Below are 21475 nucleotides of genomic sequence, written 5' to 3'. Positions count from 1 at the left end.
TTCTTTAAATGGGTGTCAGGTTACCTTGACAACCGCATGATGCCTTCCCATAGGCCCTGAGATAGAGAGAAGGCAGGGCCAGAGAATAAGGGAATGAGAATGAGAACGAGAACGAAAGAAGATTAAAAAAAGGAGGCAAGATACTTTACAGCCCCAAAGTTGTTTCTTTTCTCTCTGTCCCCCCCCACATTTGTGTGTTTTGCAAACAGGCCCGATGGTTGCCAGTGGGCTGGGACAAAGACCCAAAGAGGTGAGGGTGGATGCGTGTGAAAAGCGTGTGTGGTTGTCTGAGTGCTGGCTGGTTCGTTTTGCATGCAGAACTGCTGAGACGTTTGTGTTTGTGTCTCACTCTGACACGGAACGGCAGGCTGGTGACTGCAGTTTTAAGTTTATGTTTAGGGTTTCTATCAGTCTAATCAACAACTTCAAACTCAAACACAGACTGACCACAGTCATTTTGTGGAAAGTATGTGGAAAGTATGACTGTTTCACATATAATGTGAAAAGAAACTTTTTTGTTTTTTTGGTGCACAAATCAAAATAGGAAAATGAGAAATGCGATTGCATCTGTCGTTCTCCTCTGTATCAGACATAACTATCCAATCATTTCTCAGCCTTTTGAATAAACTGGTATATTTTTTTGCTTTTTTGACAGTGAGATCTTCAGCACTGAAAACAGGCACCATGCGTGTTGCACTCCGGCCTCGAAGGTAAGCCTCAGCAGGAAGTAGAAAAAATGTGGGATGCTGGTAACTGATGCACATCAGGTTTGGTGTCACTAAAACTATCACTGCATCTTCACAGCTGTTTGGCCCGTTGACACAGAATAGCGTTGCATGTAACTAAAAGAGTTCTCTTTTCACGTGTCACCGAGTTTCCCCAACATGTGACATCACCAACAGTAGGCCGTCTATCACCTAGTAATCCGTTTTAACACAATTTCTCCTGAGTCACTTTACAGCTGCGCTGCTTTTCCATCCCGCACAAGCACTCAGCTGTGAACATGAGATATGGCGATGAGTGCTCTGACATCTTTGATGAAATGCAGACTGATAGAGCTGAATGGAAAAGTTTTATTTTGGGTCTGAATCTGGAACTTTACAGGCACCATGAGATTCTTCAAAGTGTTTGTGCATGCACTTGAGCCTGGCTGTTTCTCTGGGTAAGGTCTGATGAGTTTACTGGCCTGATGAAAGGTGATGAAAGGCCTGGTGTGAGAGACGTAATTGCTCTCTCTGCCCTAGTTAAACTGAAGCCTACAAAAGCAGTGAGCGGACACATGCTAGAACAGTGCATCACGCTTCATATACTCGCTTTGACACACCAGGGTCTCCTCACTTGAATTCATGGAAGACTTTAGTTCTTGTCTGAATGTATTTAATCAAAGCCAAAGTCAGACTGTAAGTCTTTATTGTATACTACTGAAATTTAGAAATGCAAAGTTTAAAGGAAATTCAACTGCCTATAGACATATGGTACAGAATATCTAAAAGTCATCAACACTGTCTAAAAAAAGGTGCTGTTGTGCAAAATATACTTATTTTAAAAAAGCAGAAAGCATTTAATAGTAAATCATTTAAACTCTATATTTAATTGAAAATAGAAAAAAAGAAAACGTGGTGAAATTGAGATTTGGGTGGCCAGCATGTGAAGGGGTTTCTCTGTGTATTATGCCCTCTAGTGGCTGTCTGGTGCTCTGTCTGTGCCTGTCCGTGGTCACCCTGCTGCTGCAGAGCCTCTGGATGCCACTTGAGATGAGCAGCGATGAAGTTGTGGGAAGGTCACCCGAGGATCAGGGTAACACACATACACACAAGCACAAATAGTTTGCTTTTTAAAAGATAATATGGTGTGGTGGTTAGCACCGTCGCCTCACAGCAAGAGGGCTCCTGCTGTCTGTATGTTCTCCACATGTTCTCTCGGGATATTCAGTCCAAAAACATCCATATCAGGTCAATTGGTGTTGCTGAATTGACCCCAGGAGTGAGTGTGCGTGGTTGTTTGTCCCTGTGATGTCCTACCTGTCAAGGGTGTACCCTGCCTCTTACCCAAAGACAGCTGGGATAGGTTCCATCGACCCTGAATTGGATGAAGTGGGTACAGAAAATGAATGGATGGATGTTTTGTATATGAAAAAACCCCACAAGAAATGGAACAGAGAGTAGGTTACAATGTACTCGATGAAGATTTGTACACAATTCGTGGTAGGTCCTGAACTTCATGTGTCTTCATCTTGACAGCTGTGGGTTTGTGGCTAAGCTAAGCCAAAGTTATTTTGTCTTGCTAACCTATTTGTCGAAACTAAGATATCTAAGAGGAAGTGGAGATGATTGTTTGTGCAAAGGCTTTCCTTCTAATTTATACATGAGTACCTACTCCCCCATGAGTATGTTTTTTGTAGAATCAGTAGTGTTTTAGGCAGAGCCCATGAATAAATGGACATGTTGCCTGTCTTTTGGAAATAGCCCCAATAATCTACAGCTGAGGAAGTCTCTGATTAACATTTCATGGTTTGTTTGTTGCTTTGTTCAAAAGTTACGATTTAATGATTGAATCCTTTTTTCATAGCCCCCTAGTAAAAATTTTGATCAGATTTAACGTGCAGAATTATGTTGCATTTGGGGATTCTCAATTTAATTAATTTCTTGTTCAAAATTGAATTTCACAGTGTAAAAATAGCTGTGACGAGAGGATTAATAATCTGATACAGAAATCAGTACAAACTCATAGCCTTTTTGAGAGACTTTAGAACAAAAATGTTCTCAGTTTTCAAGTTGTCTCTCTGAAAAATCATTAAGTAATTATATGCCATAATTTGTTATTTAATCTAAATGTTTTTGATGTGATGATGGCAGTGATATCAGAGAACTGAAATGGTATCCTCTGGGTATAGAATAAGAAGATATTTAAAGATTCACCCCCATGACTAACATGTTTGCTTTTACAGTGAGAAAATGTATATTGTTTTGTAAAAATGGTTAAAAGCATATCTTTTTTCTAAACTTTATATCTCCGTTTGACAGTTTTAATATAAACAAATGGGTCTACTTTTTTCTATGATTTCCAAGTAAATGGTAGTCACGCATACCGGCATATCTGTAAATGTGCAACCTGACAAGCTTTGGAATGAAACAGTTACGTAGTTGTCTCACATAACTTGGTACTGGATCACATGTCTTCGCTCACATTCGTTCTTCATTGCCGGCAATGAAGAACGAAATTGGGGTATGCTAATGGTCAGCTGAGCAAACAGATGTGAAATGACATCACTAATGTCCTGAAATGTTTTCTTTATCATTGCTTAAAGTGTTTTTCCCTGTGAGATCCTCATTCTGATAGAAAGTTATCTTTCCCGGCAACTCTTTCCAAGCTCCTCAAAATAACACTCACTATCTCATATACAGAACCTCAGCTCTTCTGACACTCATCCTTTCTTAATCTGGATGTTTGAGCCAAGAGATCTTTAATCTGCCGTTTCAAATAAACTGTAGTGAAGAGTTTAGTGTGGCATTTAGACAGGCGAGGTCGTAATCTTGACCCCTCAGGATTGCAGTGCACTTCATCAATATTCAGTAGGCATCTTCACTTTGTTTATAATATTCAGAGCCATTTTCTCCTTAAGTTTTGATACTGGTTTAAGCCGTATTCTATCTTAACAGCAATCTTAAGGGTTAAAAGATGAAGAATTAGGATGGTCTGCTCCACAAACTCGTGTTTTGCTTAGGATTCTTCTGCTTTTTCATTTTTTCTCCCTTTCTCTGCCTATAAACAAGGACAACTGCTTTTTGTTTGAAATGCTCACATTTCATGAAGCAAGCAGACATGATTTTGAAATGTTATTCAAAAGCCAGAGTGGATGGGAACCACTGGGTTGATGAATACACAACAACTGACTAAAGTCGGCATAAACATGCTGTCTGTAAATAGCTTCACTCAATGGGCAGGGACATTTTGCAGGGAGTTTAACTGTACTGGGACCTTGAATTAGAATTCTAGAGCATATATATGTAATTATCATGTCAAACTCACCTGCAACCATAAGGATGGAAACATTAACAAGAACATGCAGGCAGAATGTCTTTATGAGTATGAGTGTGTGTAGGAATGTGAGGTGACTGCAGACGTTGGATTTCAATCAAATATTTCATTGTCAGCAACTGAGTCATTAACATGTAAATCTGTGGTCAAATTGCTCTGGATATTCGCCTCTGAAGAATTGATCCAATGCCATTAACCATTGTGTGGCGTGTGGAAAAACCACATGTCTATAATCGCTGTGCCATTTTCTCCACATAGTAACAATAGTAGCCTCCTGTTTCATGTATTCTTATTCAAGAGGATGTTTCTGTGACACAGCACACATATATTATGATAGGAGGTCCAAAATACATAGCAAAACATGTTTCTTACTTTGTATCAAAGGTCAGCATGGGTTTGGCTTTCATCGGCTGGAGCTTCGCTTAGATGCTCTGAATACGGAGGTGCAAAGGCTGAGCAGAGAGAGAGATGACACCCAGCTGAACAGACATGACTTCAGTTTGCTGCTGCAGAGGTATACAATAGCTACTGTTCTCTTACATGTGCTTCTCTTTATGTTCAAATGCAGTTATGACACAGTGTTCGCGTTTCCATGTGTACAACAAAGACAGACAACAGAGTTTCTGCCTACATAGACTGTGGTTTCTGTTTATTTTCCAGTTTTAGACAAGACCAGCAAGGCTTGGCCCGCTTTGTAGAGAGGGAGCTTCAGAGAGTGTCCCAAAGACTTGATCAGCTCAGCCATCATCACCACCACCATCATCATCAGACTCACACCCCAGCTGCAAATGATGACAATCGCCCACATACAGGTAAAGTCAAGATTCAGTCTGAACTAACATGACTAAAGGGATTCCTGTTATTACAGTTTGTGAATTAAGGGTAATTTGATTTCCTTAGTAATAAGTTGAGCTGTCTAGGATAGATCGTGTGAGTGAGTACAAACAAAAGTGCTGTATCCAATCATACAGCCTATATTTTTCAAAGATTTAGATCAGCTTTGAGCAACAGCATTGTTTTTATCTTAGAAAAATCTAAACCCATGGTCTATCAATGGCAAACGCAATTACTACTTTATCACCTTGATGCTCTATGAAATGAACAATATCAAAAATATGAGGCTGGAAAAAACACCATGTGTGCCAACTGTCCTCTGGATGGCGGCTTTAGGAGACAGTTTTATTCTTCATAATTTAGTTTGGATTTATTATCAGTAGGTGGAGACATACATTAGAATAACTGCTCATTTTTAAAGTGAAACAGGCAAACTATAAATGCCTTCTTAACATAATATCTTTTAAAAACTCTTAAAACCTTGTGGTAACTGGTGTACTCAGAGCAGCCCACCGCCAGTTGCCAGAAAAGCTATGACAAGATCAATTAGGTCCCAGATTTCAAATTCCACTGTGTGAAATTTCATGATGGAGTGGCAGTTATGTTATTTCACTGTGCAATAACAATGAACAAATGGCATCTTTGCCAGTGAACTCACCACAAAAGTCAAACTCTGAACAATCCAAGGTAAAGTCTTGGAAGCCATTATTGGAAAAAAAAAAAAGTACTGCGGATAAATTAAGTTCAAACAGAGCTCTTTGGTCACAAGTTACATTGTAAAGAGAAAGAAAATAATGTCTTGATTATTATTCTGCATGAGGCTGGAATCCAGTCGCATTGGGAACAGCCTCAAGATATGCCAAAATGAATGATAACAAGGGGTGAAGCCTTCTATAAAAATAATTCACTAGCATGGGTCTCTAAAAGTAAAACATTTTGACATTTGTAGGTACTTCTTTTCACCTCCAAAATTGTAATGTGTGAGGTATTAAAATGTCAAGCATAAACACCATAAAATAGGATTTTATTTCAGGAAAGATTTAAATAAGAGTGTAGGATTACTTCAGACCTGGTAGCTATACAGACATGCTAACCTTGTTCGTTTTACCTTTGATTTGATTACTAAAAGCAACTCATTGATCAATCTAACTGATTATTCTCAGGTTTATTGCAGTTTTAGTTTTTACTTTCACATTCTGCCTACATCAGATAGTTACGCTCTCTCCTCTCTGCATGTTGCCAGCTTCAATAATTAGCCAGTTGCAAACGTCTCTATGGCTGTCTGCAATGGTAGTTTGATACTCTCAGCCGAATGCACGGTTCATAGCCTTAGTAGAGGTTAACCACACAGTGAAATTAACAAGCTGTGATAATAGAGGGTGTGAATGTGGGGGTTAAAGGGCAGTGGGTGCAGGTGGTTGTAAGGGATGAAGTCCTTGAATAGACGTTTAACAAGTCCCACAGAGCCAGCAGCGCCAATCAACTGGCCATTTGGTGGAAAAAAGTTTACATCCACCTCCTGTGAGGTGTCAGGTGAAAGCCGGGTTACGCACGCCAGGTTGGCACGTGAAGTGTGTGTAGGTATGTTAATGTTCATGTGTGAGTGGTGTGGTGGGGATGGGTTTGTGTGCAATCACCTATCTGTTTGAAAAAGGGGATTCAAACCACATCAACACATGCTTATGTGTGTGCACGCGTTTGTGAAAATGCGTACAGTTGAAGTACTCACATGCCCCCTGCACATATACTAGCACACGTCCCCATCACCAGCCTGTTGGCCCCTCACCCTCTTCCTCTCACATTACCTCATACCCATAAAATATGGCTGAATTACCCAGGAGTCCTTTCACCAGCTTGTCTACTCATACTCTTGTTTTTGCAGAGGGGGAAACTTATTTTTTCTTTTTGCTGTGCTCCTCTAGCATATCACCGTTTTGAGGCCTTCACACCTCTGATTTGCCTGTAGGTTTTCTTATCTTTTTTTTCTCCACTTTTCCTTTTTACTGGGTTGTTTTACACAGTCAAGAACTGTGTATTTTGGCAAGGACTAGCATTGTAAATCGGAATGTTTTGGTGAGAGGCAGGTGGGTCAGGTGTGCCTGCACGTTTGTATTCATTGCACTTGATTGACACTGCCTACAGATGGTAGGGGGGCTTACGGGAAGGGGCCTCTGAGAACACACTGCCTCCACTCTAATGCCAGTTACAGGCATGGCTGCACTAAATGTCATGCTGATGTCTGCTATTCATTCTGCACATTTCAGTCGTAAGGCTGTATATCAAAGTTACTGTCTAGTGTTCTTCATTACCCAAGTTTAGCTAACTCTACAATGTAGTTTTTGTTCCCAAAGCAGGGATTGTAGAATAATGATGCATTAAAAATATCTTCCCCATAGGGCCAAGTGAGAAGTGTGAGGTGCCAATGAATCCTGCATATCCGGTGTGTGCGGCGAAAGTGGAGGTGAGAAGGTGTAAATGTACAGCATGTGGTGGCATAAACTTTATAGCTCTACATCTGCACTGTTATGATTGTAATGAAGAGCTTTGCTTTACCAAAAGTTTTAAGTTTAATTTGTAGTTCCAAGTACATAAGTAAGGTTGAGGAGCATATGAAAATACTGGTTTGAAATATTAGCATCCATAGCATATTGTTCCAGGTAATATGGATGGTGAATTTGTTAACATAATCATAATATTCTTATCTTTTTTTCAATTGATTGTCTCCGTCTGTGGCAGTTCCTGCAGACACACTGGCAGTCAGACCCCTGTTATGCTTTCTATGGGGTGAATGGTACCACTTGCTCCATTTTGACATATCTTAGCCAAACAGAGAACTTTTGTCCCCCTCGTTCTGGAAGAAACCACTCTGCACTGTCATGGCATCAGAAACCTCGTTCATACACAGTGAAGGTATCCTCTTCACCTTGTGTTCTATTACAAGGATTCAGTTCAACTCATAATTTTATCCAGACTTGCCATTATCTTCAACCTGTAATTTTACACAGGCTGACACACGTGAAACTCTAAGGCCGTTCTACGAGGTGATCGGCAACAGCAGCAGTCCGGCGATTAAATTCATCCGGTCCAGAGTGGAAAGAATGTCTGAACGTTGGATAAAGGCCGGTTTGAGGATGAAGCAGAGCAACAACTACACAGCCTCAACCCAGTTGAAGGTACAATTGTTTTAAAACCACAACCCTTATGAAAATAGTTTCTGTACAATATTGAGGTTCATCCTCGCAATTTTTGTTTCCAAATCTTGGCAGTCTTGGACTTTAGAGAGCGCAGACAGAACAAGAATGAGATCTCTGTTCATTTAAGTATTTGTCCTTCAAATAATATTAAGAAGCCCTTATCTTGCTCATTTAAAGATCAATGATTTTATCATGGGGGTCTACTAGAGAGGGTGATCATGCGTTAAGGTAAATTAATCAAACTGTACATTGCTCCAGTGCTCTTGTTGAGTTTTCTGTAACAGTGTGCGATGTGATACGGCATGGCTTGTTTTTCTTGTTTTTCTTTTTCCCTATCAGCTGTACCATGCAACTATTAGTAACTGATTCAGTTTTTGGGACTATCTCAGCCAAGGTTCACACGGTGACATGGAAACACTGCAGACTGCTGATTAGTCAGGATGAATCATCACCTGTGGGTGTAAACAACAACATGTCCGTGCTCTATTATGTCGTTTAAAAGTCTGGCACACAAATTACAACACAAATCCCAGAAATCACATTTGTGGCCATAGATTGTATACTGTGTGTATGACTAATGATTGCATGAGTATGTTAGAACCACAAGTATGGATTTACAATTTGTTCTGTTTTTCTCTGCTGACTGGAGTTGAGCTCTGTGCTGCCCAGTTGTTCTGATCATTCCCAAAATATATTTAAATCCTGTCACATACTCATTCATTACAGTAACCACTCTGTACTTCTCTATACTTCTCTCTTCTAAGTTACTTTGATTAAAAGCATAAGCAAAATCAGTGTATTGTATGTGTATTGTACATACACATAGGGAAGTTGGGCTGCTGCAACTTTACTCATGCTTCAATAATAAACAGCTGAAATTGCTCATGGACAAACCCTGATAAGTTAATCCATACTGTACTGTACTGATGTAATGGGAAGATGCTATTTTAGGCCTTCAGTCCAGAGGAGTCTGATTAGCTAATGGGACAGCACAAGACAGCAGATAACTCTTTTTTTATTTTTTCTTGAGGCATACTGAATTAACAAATAGGCAGGTGTCTATTTGTTTCATGATGATGTGAATTCATAAAGAGGGAAAAAGCCTTAACTAAAAATCTGACAATTCATGAGCAGTTTCTCCTTTGGAGAAGAAAAACTCCACACTCTGGACAACCCCAAAAGCACTACATGATCTCTTTAAATAAAGCCTTTTTGGGTGTTAAACTTCTCATCTTGTAGGTGCTCCTATACCCTGGTGCCCTTGCCGGGAGTGTTGGCCAGCATTTTGAGGCTATGGTGGAGAGAGGCGGCCCTCTTGGAGAGTTGGTCCAGTGGGCTGACCTCAGCGCCTGTCTGACAATCCTTGGACACAACCTGACCTTCAGCACCTCTCAGCAGCAACTCCACAGGTTATCACACACACCATAAACAAGACGTGAACACAGCCATTGTGATGTCGCCTACTGGTTTGTGCCTTGAGAGTATTTGGCAGTCACCATGTTTGTCTTTTTGGAACCTGAAGTAACCATATTTGGAGAACAGGGTTGAGTTTGAAGACGATACTAAAAAACTGAATGTCTCTTTGACGACTAATATCTGCTTAATTATGAAACCACCTGATCATCAGTTGAAAATATGTACTCTGAATGTATCTAACACAAGATACCATAATGACTTGTGAGAAAAATGAATTGATATAATAATTCAAGAGAAGTTTACATGATTTGTATTAGGGATTAACAAAATATAGTGACCTAAAATTGGTTTTGTCCAATATCAGCGTAATAGGATAGCATCAACTGATAGCAGTGGCAGATATTTGTCTATCTGAATTCACAAGTTTTTTTTACCATGTACATACTGACAAGTTATCGAGTTATGTAATGGTTTAACAGAGTAAAAAGTAAAAAGTTTGTTGTTGATATTCATTCTTTTAAATAATCATTCTAAAGAAATCATCTTTTGGTGAAAAGGGTTATAATAAAAGTTTGATAAAAAAATTTTGAATGATCAATCTATTCAATTTGTGCTCATTCAAAAATAGTGTGATCAAGAGCTGAAGAATTGCTATCAGCTTCCAGCTTTGGTCAAATGATTATCTTTAACATCGGTATTTACCTAGAATTTCCCACTACACTGCTTCCCTAGTTTTAGTTCCAGCACCTTGTAGTTGCCAACTATTGCATTTTAAGACACTTCCACTTTTACTTCTCAGACCCAGACCTAGTGGCTACACCCCCCTTATAGTCCTTAACCATCAACTGTTGATTGCACTATGTAGTTTTTTAACTTCTGCCAGATGTAAATGTGGGCTTTAAATCCAGGTAAACATGAATTTTAATTTGTGGTTTGCCGACCTTGCTGCTTTGCAATCTTTTTAGGCTGTAGAGGTATCGGTGGCAAACAACATTAACGGTGTCCTCTCTTGAATTCAACATGTGTTTGTTGTGGCTGTACCAGCCTAATAGGTGCTGCACCAGGCCGGGGCAGCTGTCCAATCCAAAGGCCTCTCACCTTTGACATCATCTATACTGACTACCATGGGCTTGCTCATCTCCAAGGGTCCATGGGACTGGCTTTCCAGTATTACCAGTACGACTGCAATTTTCTACATAATTGGGACCCAGGGATACTAGGAACTAGGAAATATTGATGATAACAGATGATGATAACAGCTTTGCATGCAGGGAATTGTGTAGATTCAGGCTTTTATTGCTTATAAAACTGCACAAAAAGAGTATATCAATTTAAAATGTTAGAAATAAAATCGTTCCAGGTGCCGCTTCAGGATCTTGGACTCATTTGGAACTGAACCAGTCTTTAACGTGGCAAGTTATGCACATAACCATGGATATAAAACACTGTGGGGCAGCTGGGGTCTCCAACCTCTGCAGTACATGACCATGTTCCGTAAGTCTGCGTATGCATGCTCCCGTTTGTGCATCTGTGATGTTATAACACAGTATATCCTTTTCATACACCCCATTAAGCGTCTTTATAGTAGAAGGATTGATCAGGTTAAACAAGCATGGTGCCCAGACAGAGCTTTCATTCCAACACCTCTCCCTGTCATCTTTTCCACCCTGCCGGTAGATGGAGACAAGCTGGAAGCAGTGGGCCGAGAGCCGCTCCTCGTTCGTCATCCTGGAACACTTGTTTATTTGTCTTCAGGATGAGGAGGAGAGATTGCAGTTAGTTGTGAGAAAGACAAGAGGAAAGAAAGAGAGGAAAAAAGGACAAAAAGCTCCTATTTGGAAATGGCCGGGGGATGAAAGTCAGCTCGAGGATTGTGTTATACACACAAGCAGAACTGTAAACAGGCAGCAAGGCCACCAAAGATACTAGATTCAGTCTCAGCCCATTCTTCAAATCTCCACAAGCTGCATGATCCTATCAGAGTATCACTCCTATAATCTAAAGTGTGTGTGTGTGTGTGTGTATGTCAAGCAGTGAAGTTAGACAGGTGTTGGAGACAACTGGAGCTGAAAAGGATCCAGCAGGAAATTTTGTTTTGCATGAATTAGGACAGATTTGGCAAGTGTCTTTTAAACAAGTTCCTTGACAGAGGACAGCAACACACACACACACACACACACACACACACACACACACACACACACACACACACACACACACACACACACACACACAGGCATGCATGTTACAGTACTCAAATCGATGTCTGAGCACATAGCTTTGCTGGCACATTCTTTATTAAGTAAATACTCATCTCTAACACCTTCCCTAGTGTGAGAGCATGCAGCAGCTACCTATCTAAACACCTCATCTCCTCTTACATGTAGAGTTCTGGGCTGATGATTTATGCTGCACAGTATGTTTTTCCTCTCCCACAGAATTTCAATATAAACTGTTATTCAGCCGTGGTCATAGTAAACGCGGTCAGTAATAGTTGCCAAAAGTAATCTCTTTGGTCCTCCAGTAACATTTTCCACTCTCAGCCTTTTTTTTTTTACATCAAGTGTTCACACTGTTTGATCATATTTTTGTAAAAATAAGCACTGAAAAATGGATAGTTTAAAGATAGTTTAATGTCACTCAAATACAAGAGTAGATATGCACACACATTTTCCACATTAGCACTCTTCATCTCTGAAATAAACTGAAACTCATCTGTTTAAACTGGTAGGTGGTTATTTTTATATGTCATCCCACTTCTCTATGTTCTGCTGTCTCCAGCTCATACTCCTGATAATTCCTTCCTGGGCTTTGTAAGTGAGGAGGCAGTGAGGAAGGAGACGAGGGAGGATGAGCTTGAGCCAGAGGGCTACAGGAAGGACAGGATAGCGGTTGTCTATGGCAAACAGGACTACATGTGGCAGGTATACAATGACCAAAGAAATATGAACTGTGTGCAGAAAGACAGAGTTGGCATGTCAAAAGCTAGCTACCGCCAGATTTGCCATGGCAGTCATGATGTTTTTAAATGCATGTTTCTTATAAGGATGTATTTGTTTCTTGTTCGAGGGTTTACTTGAGGTACTTAGTCAGGGTGGCCTTTGTCAGATTGCATTTGGCATGCTGCCAGTTTGGAGAACAGCAAGGAACCCACGTGATGTACTGCTGAGAATGGGTCAGCAGCAAAACATATTTTTGCCACTGATTTTGGCCTGCCTCTACTTCTCCAACGTCGGGGTGTCACGACCTCATGCCATCTTGTGTAACCAATACACCGACTGTAGATAGATGCCTAAAAATAATTTAAACTAAAATATCAGTTCAAATAACCAGTTTTGTGTATGCATGTGTTTCACTGTGTGCGTATGGCAGGGTAAATCTGAATATGTGAAGGCTATCAGTGAGGAGCTTGAGATTCACGCCACAGTCTACCGGCCTCCAGGTAACACACTGAATCTGCCCAGTTTCATCAAAAACCACGGACTCCTGACTCAGGAACGCTTCCTACGACTTCTCCGCAGAGCAAAGGTCTGCCTAGAGCCTATCACAGAAGACAAACAATGCAAAATTGCAAATTCAAAACATAAATATTACAAAGAACATATGATGCTGTATAAAAGGATGACTGTAAAGTGTGCATCATTATAGCTGCCTATTTTGTTAATAGTTTATGATGGATCATTCAGAAAATATGTTTTTCCTCCTGCTGGTACCTTCACATGCAGGTCTTTGTAGGTCTTGGGTTCCCCTATGAGGGTCCGGCTCCTATCGAGGCAATAGCTCTGGGCTGTGTCTTCCTTCAGCCACGATTTGATCCTCCACACTCATCAGACAACAATGACTTCTACAAGGGGAAGCCCACCACAAGACAGGTATCTAACAAGTCAAGCCAAAAAAAAAAAGGAAAAGAAAAAAATAGAAAATGTATACTGTACACAGTTTCTTTAAGACGTTTTTAAATCAGCGGTTCAAATTACTGCTCTGTTTTTGTGAAGAGCTAAAAACATTGAAGACTTTTGAATCTGTCAGATCTCCTCTCAGCACCCGTATGCGGAACAATTCATTGGTAAACCTCATGTGTGGACTGTGGACATGACCAACAAGACTGATATTCAAGAGGCAGTCAAGGCTATTCTGAAAACTGAGGTAACTTTCACTGAACAAACAGTCTCGGCTTTTAAAACATGTATACAGACACGTGCCTTTTCCCCTCTAAATTCCAGTTACAGTAGCTCTGAATAAAAGTGTTTGTGTGTGTGTGTGTGTTTTAACAGGTGAAGCCTTTCACTCCTCAAGAGTTAACTTGTGTGGGAGTGCTGGAGCGGGTTCGTAGTTACATCACTCATCAGGTACAGAAATGTATCGCACTGGCATAATATCATTGGCTGCCAGCCCACCAAATTGCTGTGATATACTCGATTTTTATGTGAACTATTACTAATTTAAATACAAAAAACCCCCCACATACTTACGGAGAGAAAATCGACTCAAAACATCTGTGCGTGTGTAGCATTTGACTTGTGTGTGTGTGCGGACAAAACGATAATTAGGAATTCAAAAAGTCTCCTACACACACAAATTGTTAAATATGCACGCACGAATCGCCTGATACACACACAAAAAGCTATAGATCAGCACAAAGGGTTTTGAGACTCTCAAAAGATCTGTGCGTTATCTGATTTTGTAACGAAATCAAGTAGTGCACACAAATCAAATATGACACACAAGTCAAGTGCTACGCACGCACAGATCTTTTGAGTCGATTTTCTTCTTGACAAAATTGAATTTTTCCCTAATTCCAGTCCTAATTTTTAACTATGTGTCATATATGAAAGCACTAAATATGCAGACTGTCAATTGTTTCAAAGACTTTTATCCGAAAAACCGTTCAGTTCTTCTTTAGTTCAAACTGATAATTGACAACTATCTTTTTCTTCACCATAAATGGCTTAAGGACTTCTGCAGTAAATCTGTCCCTAATTGGCCACCAGAAAGTGCTCTAAGGGTGCATCTGGGCCCACTGGGCCAGTCCTGTATAAGAGTGTGTCGACGCTCCTCCCTCCTATGTGAGCCTGCCCTCTTTCACCACCTCAACGCTCCTGACATGTTTACCAGGTGAGAAAGCAGCAAATATTCACTGCAGGTAGTGTGGAGTAAAATACTCCACCGTTCGCAACAAAATTCTCATGGATGTCCATCCATCCATCCATCCATTTTCTATACCGTCAATCCGTCAGTTGGGTAGCGGGTGGGCTGGAGCCTATCCCAGCAGTCATCGGGCGAAAGGCGGGGTACTCATGGATGTCAAATAATTAAAAAAATGGAATCACATCTCAAAAAGTTGGATTTATTATTTTATATTTTCCAAAGGAGTTGGGTTGCTCCATGTTTTCCTGCTTCAAATTAGGCAACATGCTTGGCCAGATCATAGCTTTAATGTAATTGTTTATGAATTTAATGTGCTTTAGATCTAGCTTCTGGAGACTTAGAGTCAGCCTGTATATTGTTACATCCACAGGCATTCACAGAGTAATCCATAAATCTCTCCTCCACATCACCCACATCATCACACTCCCACCTCTGTGCATCACTGTCAGGACTATGTATTCACTATGGTGGTCCTGGCCAACACCAGACAGACTGAGCTCAATTTGAGTTGAACAAATTTCACATATTTTCATGTCACCAAAGTATTTTCTTGATTTTTCCATCAGATTTCTTTTCATTCTCTTTAGAGAAGTTTGCTCTGTAAAAAGCAACTGCAAAAATCAAGGGTTTTTATCTTTGACGCCATCTGAAGTTGATGACACGCAGTGTCCCTCACAGTGTCCAAGTTGTTATAGAAACTCAGATTTTTCAGAGCTGTGTAGAGCAGGTTGCACGCCAATGATAGTGTTGATTTATGGAGAAGAGCAACTATGATTTATGGTCATATGGCTTGTTGTAAACCTCCTAATTGCTTCTGCAACTTCGCTTCAACAGACTTTTACTTTTTACAAAGCATCCAAAATTGAGAATGTTCTGGTTTTCACAGCTTATTTCAGTACCATGTTAATGCATTGAACTTACGAGTTTCTTAACTTGTTTGTGTAGTTATGTAGACTCTCTGAAGTATTTGCTTCTGATTGTTGATGAAAGAAAAAAACGTAATGATGAGATGAATAATTAAAATCTTCTAGATGATTTTGTGTATTGATAGGTGTGTTTAATACCAAAACATTTATCTTTATTCTGCATTTTGTAGGCTGGGACTGGGATGCTCCAGCATTGTGCGGGAAGTCAACCATCTGTTCCCTTCCTACAGCCCCTGGGGTCGTCGCTGTGGCCTTCAAGCGGAACCTCTTCTGTTCAGTTGTGCTGGTTCTGACCCTTCACATCGCAGATTGTGTCCCTGCAGAGCTCATTTACCAGGACAGGTGGCACTGTGATCTGACTGCCTTTAAGGGAGACTATGTAAAAACTTGAGAAAAGATGGCATCAATGAGCCATTTGCGATGCATTCGGTGCAGGTAAAGATTCTCAGCCAATGGGAGCAAGCAGTCCTGCCATTGATTTTAAAAGTTTAAGACTCTCATCTGGGGATGTGATTAAACTTGGTGTATTTTATTTATATTTGCACACTGAATATAGTTTAGATATAGCGGAAAATATAGTTACTTGGAAAGTCGATTTGTCAGATGCAGTTCTTTGCGACAGTCATTTCTCAGGAAGCAATCATGGACTATGGTTGAAAATACTTGAAAATCTGAATGACAATGACTTCCAGTTTTGTGTCTGATGGGGCCAAATGAAATCCTTTTTGTTACGGTAGCTTTTCCTAGATCTCTTCTGCAAACGTATGAGCAAGATGCACTTTTGCTTAGAAGTAAATTAAAGTGGCACCAGTGTGAAGAGGTCCGCAGCATTTTTAACTTCTCCCCCCTTTACACACACATAGTAACAGTACATTTCAGTATTAGATAATAATTACAAAGATAATTATGAACGGGCCAATGTTACATGAGATTGCAGTAACTCCTTAGAGCTTCACTGGCTGCAAAGATTAGACTTGGTCTCAAAGGAGAGAGGGTGACAGCCTAAGTGATGAGGCTCATTATCCGAGTGAATCATGGATAACCTCTGGATGCCTTTGGGAGGTCACAGCCATATAACCATGATTATACTGTCATATAAACCATTGGTTCCCAACCACCTCTGACTTAGGAAACCCCCTTAGTTCTGCTTTAACCCATGCCCTCCACCAGTGAAGGCAGAGCCTCATTGTTTGTATCTCCAACATACAGGCAGACAGGGAAAAAGTCACAGAAGATACGACTAATAGTGTTTTCTTATTTAACAGGAAATTATGCCTTTAAATTAATGTGATCATAATAAATGACATATTTTGGCCAGGTTTGCTTTGCGGCAGGATCATTCCCTAATAGTGACCCACAGACTTATATATCCCAACTTATATATCCTTTGAAACCTAGGTTGATATGAGTAGAGGTAAAAACACAAAAATTGGAGAGGTTTTTACGTTTAAGCATTTTCTCAAAGAGTCACACAGGCTTCTCTCATCATCACCTCCTGCTCAGCAGCATGTGAAAGAAACAAATGATAACAGCTAAAGGCCAAACTTCAGCCCACAGTCAGTGTTGATGATGATGGGGTGCTGCACTTATACGTTACAGCTGTTAGCAAAGATGGCTCCAAGAAAGGCAACAAGCTGCTGTTTTGAACTTGATGTGAGGTTTTTCTTGGAAATGACACATTGAGGAACGTAAACTGGCAGAAAAAGAGAAGATTTCTGCCTCAATGCACTCCGTGTAGCCAGAACATGTTGTCACTCAGGGATCAGACCGCTCAGGGCTGCGACAACAAGGCTGGTTACAAAGTGATTGACTAATAAATGGCTGTGAAATGGGGTGTGAAGACAATGTTTGTGATGACTGGTTGATTCTGGTGAGTTTGTTTGGCTGTGTCAAATGTGAGTTTTGCTTAATTAGCTGGACAGTCCAAAGATGATGGAATTGAACTTGTGATTTTGTTAAGAGGCCATTTGGAATAAAGGGAAATAAAGACGGCTGTTGACCCAGAGGAACACCCTCTGAAGCAAATTTTTGGAAAATGATGTGTCATTTCTGGATGAGTCACATTGATTCATATCAGTTACATGTGTTGTGCCATATAAAAGCTGTCACTCACCTCCCAGGGGTCTGATAGCAGAAGGTTCAAACTGAGGGTTCAAAAACAGTCCCGAGTATACATGGAGCAAATGTTCAAATGTGGACAAAGGTGTTAGTGTTCCACATGACTGCCAACTGACCTCATGCTGAATGGGGCTGTATAAGTATACAGAACTGACAAGGTCCATATGTTTGTCAGAAACCCATTTGATGGCTATAGACAGTGTGATACGCTTTGAAAAAAACAGTGATTTGGATCATTTTTGGTGTGTGGTTATTCCTGCAAATTAGACCTATGCCTCATGTTTAACCTCGAGGCTAAAATCGAGTAAAATTATTGTTTGCCTATTCTAATTCAGCTCACCACAAACCATGTTTATGGTTGCTAGGCCTTGAGTGTGTTTTCTACAGTGCAGAGAAGTGCTTGGGTATGTTTTGTGATCTCAGTTTAATGAAATCCTTGACAGCCACACTAATAGCTCTGTAATTTTATGGGTAGAATGGCACAGTAGGAATGAGGAGAATAAAGGTTAATGCTACCATTAGAAAATAGTCACCGTAAGGTAGTTAAAATGTCATTTGTTTTTCAGGAGTCCGGTCAACAAATCCCAGTAGTTGTTAAACTGATAATGATGTTGGCACTACACACATTATGATCAGTCCCAGCATCGAAGCAATGCTCAGCTGGGAAACCATGGGTCGATGCATTCATATAGATGTGGTTTTTAACTTGTAAGTTGGGCGGAGGTCTAAACGTAGTCAGTCACTGGTTTTGAACTATTTAGCAACATAGTAACAATTAGTAATCTATTAGAATACAAAAATTGATTTGATTCAACTATGTTTAGATTATCAAGTCAAACTGAGCTTAACTGGATCATATATATAAAAAAAGAAAAGACAGAAAAATGCAGTCACAAAATATTTAATTTTAAATAAAATATTTACTTAATCATGTCAACATGGTGCATAATTAGCAGTAGACTTGGTCATATCAGATCATTCCCATAGTCCTGGCAGAAACTACAGGTGTGCAGGATCCTGTTTATTCTGTGTGTTTTTCTGTTGCTGTCTTGTCAGCGGCTCCATTAAGCAGCTTTGCTTTTGTAACAAAGTAGGGGTATATACTCAAAATCTTCCAATTCAAGTAGAAATAAAAAGTAATAGTTTCCCTTGATCATAAATCAAAACTAATGCCTGATACAGAATATGAATAGTGTCTTTGCTGATTATGGGAACACATTTTTTGTTATTATTTAGTAGCGATACCAGCGTCTGCAGTGATGAAGATATTGTACTAGTTGGTGAAGAGAGAACTGAGCCAAATGACAAAACTGTTGATTTATAAGTTGATTTAAATTTCAATCCTCTCCCAATCTCATTAACTGTGGGTAATGACCGAAAGAATGAGACTGCAGCTGAAATGAGCCTCTTCAGAAGTGTGGCTGGGCTCCCCCTTCGGGACAGGGTTAAGATCTAAAAGGCTCAGAGTAGAGTTGCTTCTTCTATGCATCGAAGTCAATTAAGGTGGTTTTGACATCTGACGAGGATACCCTCTGGGCATCTTCCATGGGAGGTGTCCCTGTGCAAAAGCTGGAAAAGGTGGCTAGGGAGAGGGTGGTCTGGGGATCTCTTCACAGACATTTGCCCCTGTGACTCGGTCCCAGACAAGTGGCAGAATAGAGATGGATGGATAGTACAGGCTATTGTAATCCGTTAAACTCAGCCCTTGGACAGGTTCCACCTACCTAAACGCTGATCAAGCATGACCCATATAGAATGATGCCATAAAAGATTCCCTGGAAATCTAAGTACACAACAAAGCATTGACACTCCTAATTCCCCAGATCCTGATTCAGCTGAGCATTTGATTGCACCAAAATAAAGGACTGAAGATACATCTCTGTATGCTCTCTGTTGGCACCTCACAAATGCACATCTACATATTATCGTGTCTTCCTGCCAGTTGGGAGCAGACTCATAAATGTGCAAAACAATCTGAAGTGTGGACTGCTCTTGGATGGGTTGGTGCTGCTATTCGTGCTTTAGTTTTGCTTTGTTGTGGAAAAGACAGAAAACAAGTCTTTGTTTCTATGGATCAGAGCTTTTAGTGGTACAAGAAAGACCTATGCTGGGAAGGTGGCTTTAATGATGTGGCTTATCAACTGAGGGGAAGACCAAAGTGATAAGAAATCATCATGAGGGTACACACAAAAGGCTGTACAAGATGAATTCATGGTCCAGCCAATAGCTTTTGATAACTGGATCAAAGTTAACCAACCAACAGACTGACCAACAAAGTAGGTCTCTAACCCACACAGTAGAGCTACTGCCAAAACTAAAAGTTCAGAGATCCTTGATTTGTTCGTGCATTCACACAAGTGCTTGACCACCCACTGGACTTTGTCCTTGTATGTGCCTGCTGCATGACACCTCTGCACATTGACACAAGGATTAAATGGTTAGAAAATAAGGCATGATTGATGGAAGTGAAAAAATACAAGCCCCCAGAGAAACCACGAGAGGAAACATGAACCTGTGTAGGGGTCAGCCAGACATCACGGAATGTTCATGCTCCAGTAGAGATTCAATAATGTTTATCTGAGCGCTTTTTAATTTTACACGAGAGATGGGAACTCTTTGAGTCACGTAGAGACTCTTTCTCCGACTGTACACCCTTTAACTGGGGAATGTGGCGAGTGTTCGTACTTTGCAGCCAAGAAAAACGAGAAAGCAGTCGAGCTAAATAGCAAAATTTCAACCTTTGTAATGCCTGTGTTTTTCTGTAAAAGAAATATTAACTCTAAGAACTTCGATAACAATAAACTTCACTGAGATTTAACAGACATTACTAATTGAAGTTAGGAATGTCAAAGTATAAAATTAGGAGTAAGTTTACATTTAGTCCAAAATGAATGCAGTGTATCAGGGTTCAATTTAAGCCGTGTAATCAGAAGGATATTACAGACATAAATCATACATCTCACTGAAAGTAAGAGGAACATGTTGTAACGTTGTGTTGCTATATTATGTTTGCATTACTATGTGTCATAAATCACTCCGTTCAAACTGGGTCTTCAAGTGTTTCACAGTGTTGTCCAAACACTTTTTCAGACTGAAGGAATAGCTCTGATTATCACCTTTTACTCACTTCTCAGATCACTTTTTCTTTATGTTTTTGTCACTCTTACCTTGATCTCCTCTTCCATACAGCATCTCTGTCCATGTTGTATTACCCTAGCCTACACAAAGTCTTTTACACTATGGAAACAACAAACCACCTTTTTGAATGTTTTATTTTTTAATCATAAAAGATTGAAGTATCCAATTTACAAAAGTATTTGGACCTTGCACTTGATACTGAAAGCACTTTGACAGAAAGTCTCATTTCTGCTCCTGAAGCATCATATAAGCTTGACACACCTTTACTTCAGGTGTTTCTCCCATTGCTCTTGGCAGAAATTCATGCACAACCAACTTTGATATTAGTTCTGAAGCCACTCCTGTGTTTTCTTAACAGCATGCTTCTAGTTATTCCCCCCAGCTTGAAATAGTCTGCAGGATTGCTCCATGTTTTTCTACATTCATCTTTCACTTTTCCTGTGTAGTCTCCCAGTTTCTGTCACGTTACAAAAAAAATCCTCACAGAATGATGCTTAACTGATGTTTGAGCGAAGGGATGGTATTAATGAGGTGATGCCCAGTGCCTGGTTTCAACCACACATGCTGTCGGTAACTGTGGCTAAAATCTTTCAGTCTAGATTTGATCAGTTCAGAGGACTCTCGCAGTCGCAGTGATTCAGGAGCCTTTTGGCTGATTTCCCA

The 21475-nt window shown here is 40.2% G+C and overlaps 1 protein-coding gene across 1 annotated transcript; it reads left to right on the top strand.

Moving 5' to 3' along the window:
• The first annotated feature begins 684 nt into the window (after positions 1-684).
• LOC140278209 (alpha-1,6-mannosylglycoprotein 6-beta-N-acetylglucosaminyltransferase B-like) lies at positions 685-16121 on the top strand. The gene is made up of 17 exons (XM_072373159.1): positions 685-710; positions 1682-1797; positions 4423-4552; positions 4699-4850; positions 7269-7333; positions 7609-7782; positions 7878-8045; positions 9306-9475; positions 10527-10658; positions 10843-10976; positions 12264-12406; positions 12855-13010; positions 13208-13354; positions 13512-13628; positions 13757-13831; positions 14437-14597; positions 15727-16121. Exons 1-17 carry the CDS (start codon positions 685-687, stop codon positions 15908-15910), a joined length of 2250 nt encoding a protein of 749 aa, XP_072229260.1. The 3' UTR covers positions 15911-16121.
• The last annotated feature ends 5354 nt before the right edge of the window (positions 16122-21475 follow it).

The sequence above is a fragment of the Leuresthes tenuis genome, unplaced genomic scaffold (assembly GCF_036924035.1).
Source record: "Leuresthes tenuis unplaced genomic scaffold, fLeuTen1.0.hap1 SCAF_20, whole genome shotgun sequence".
NCBI lineage: Eukaryota > Metazoa > Chordata > Actinopteri > Atheriniformes > Atherinopsidae > Leuresthes > Leuresthes tenuis.
This window is presented reverse-complemented; position numbering and strand designations above follow the sequence as displayed.

Bases quoted from the DNA above. Each gene is read 5' to 3' on its own strand.
- LOC140278209 (XM_072373159.1), top strand. From the start codon at position 685: ATGCGTGTTGCACTCCGGCCTCGAAG. The intron at 1,798-4,422 runs GTAACACACATA...TTTGTATCAAAG, and splicing joins AAGGTCACCCGAGGATCAGG to GTCAGCATGGGTTTGGCTTT. The intron at 7,783-7,877 runs GTATCCTCTTCA...AATTTTACACAG, and splicing joins CTCGTTCATACACAGTGAAG to GCTGACACACGTGAAACTCT.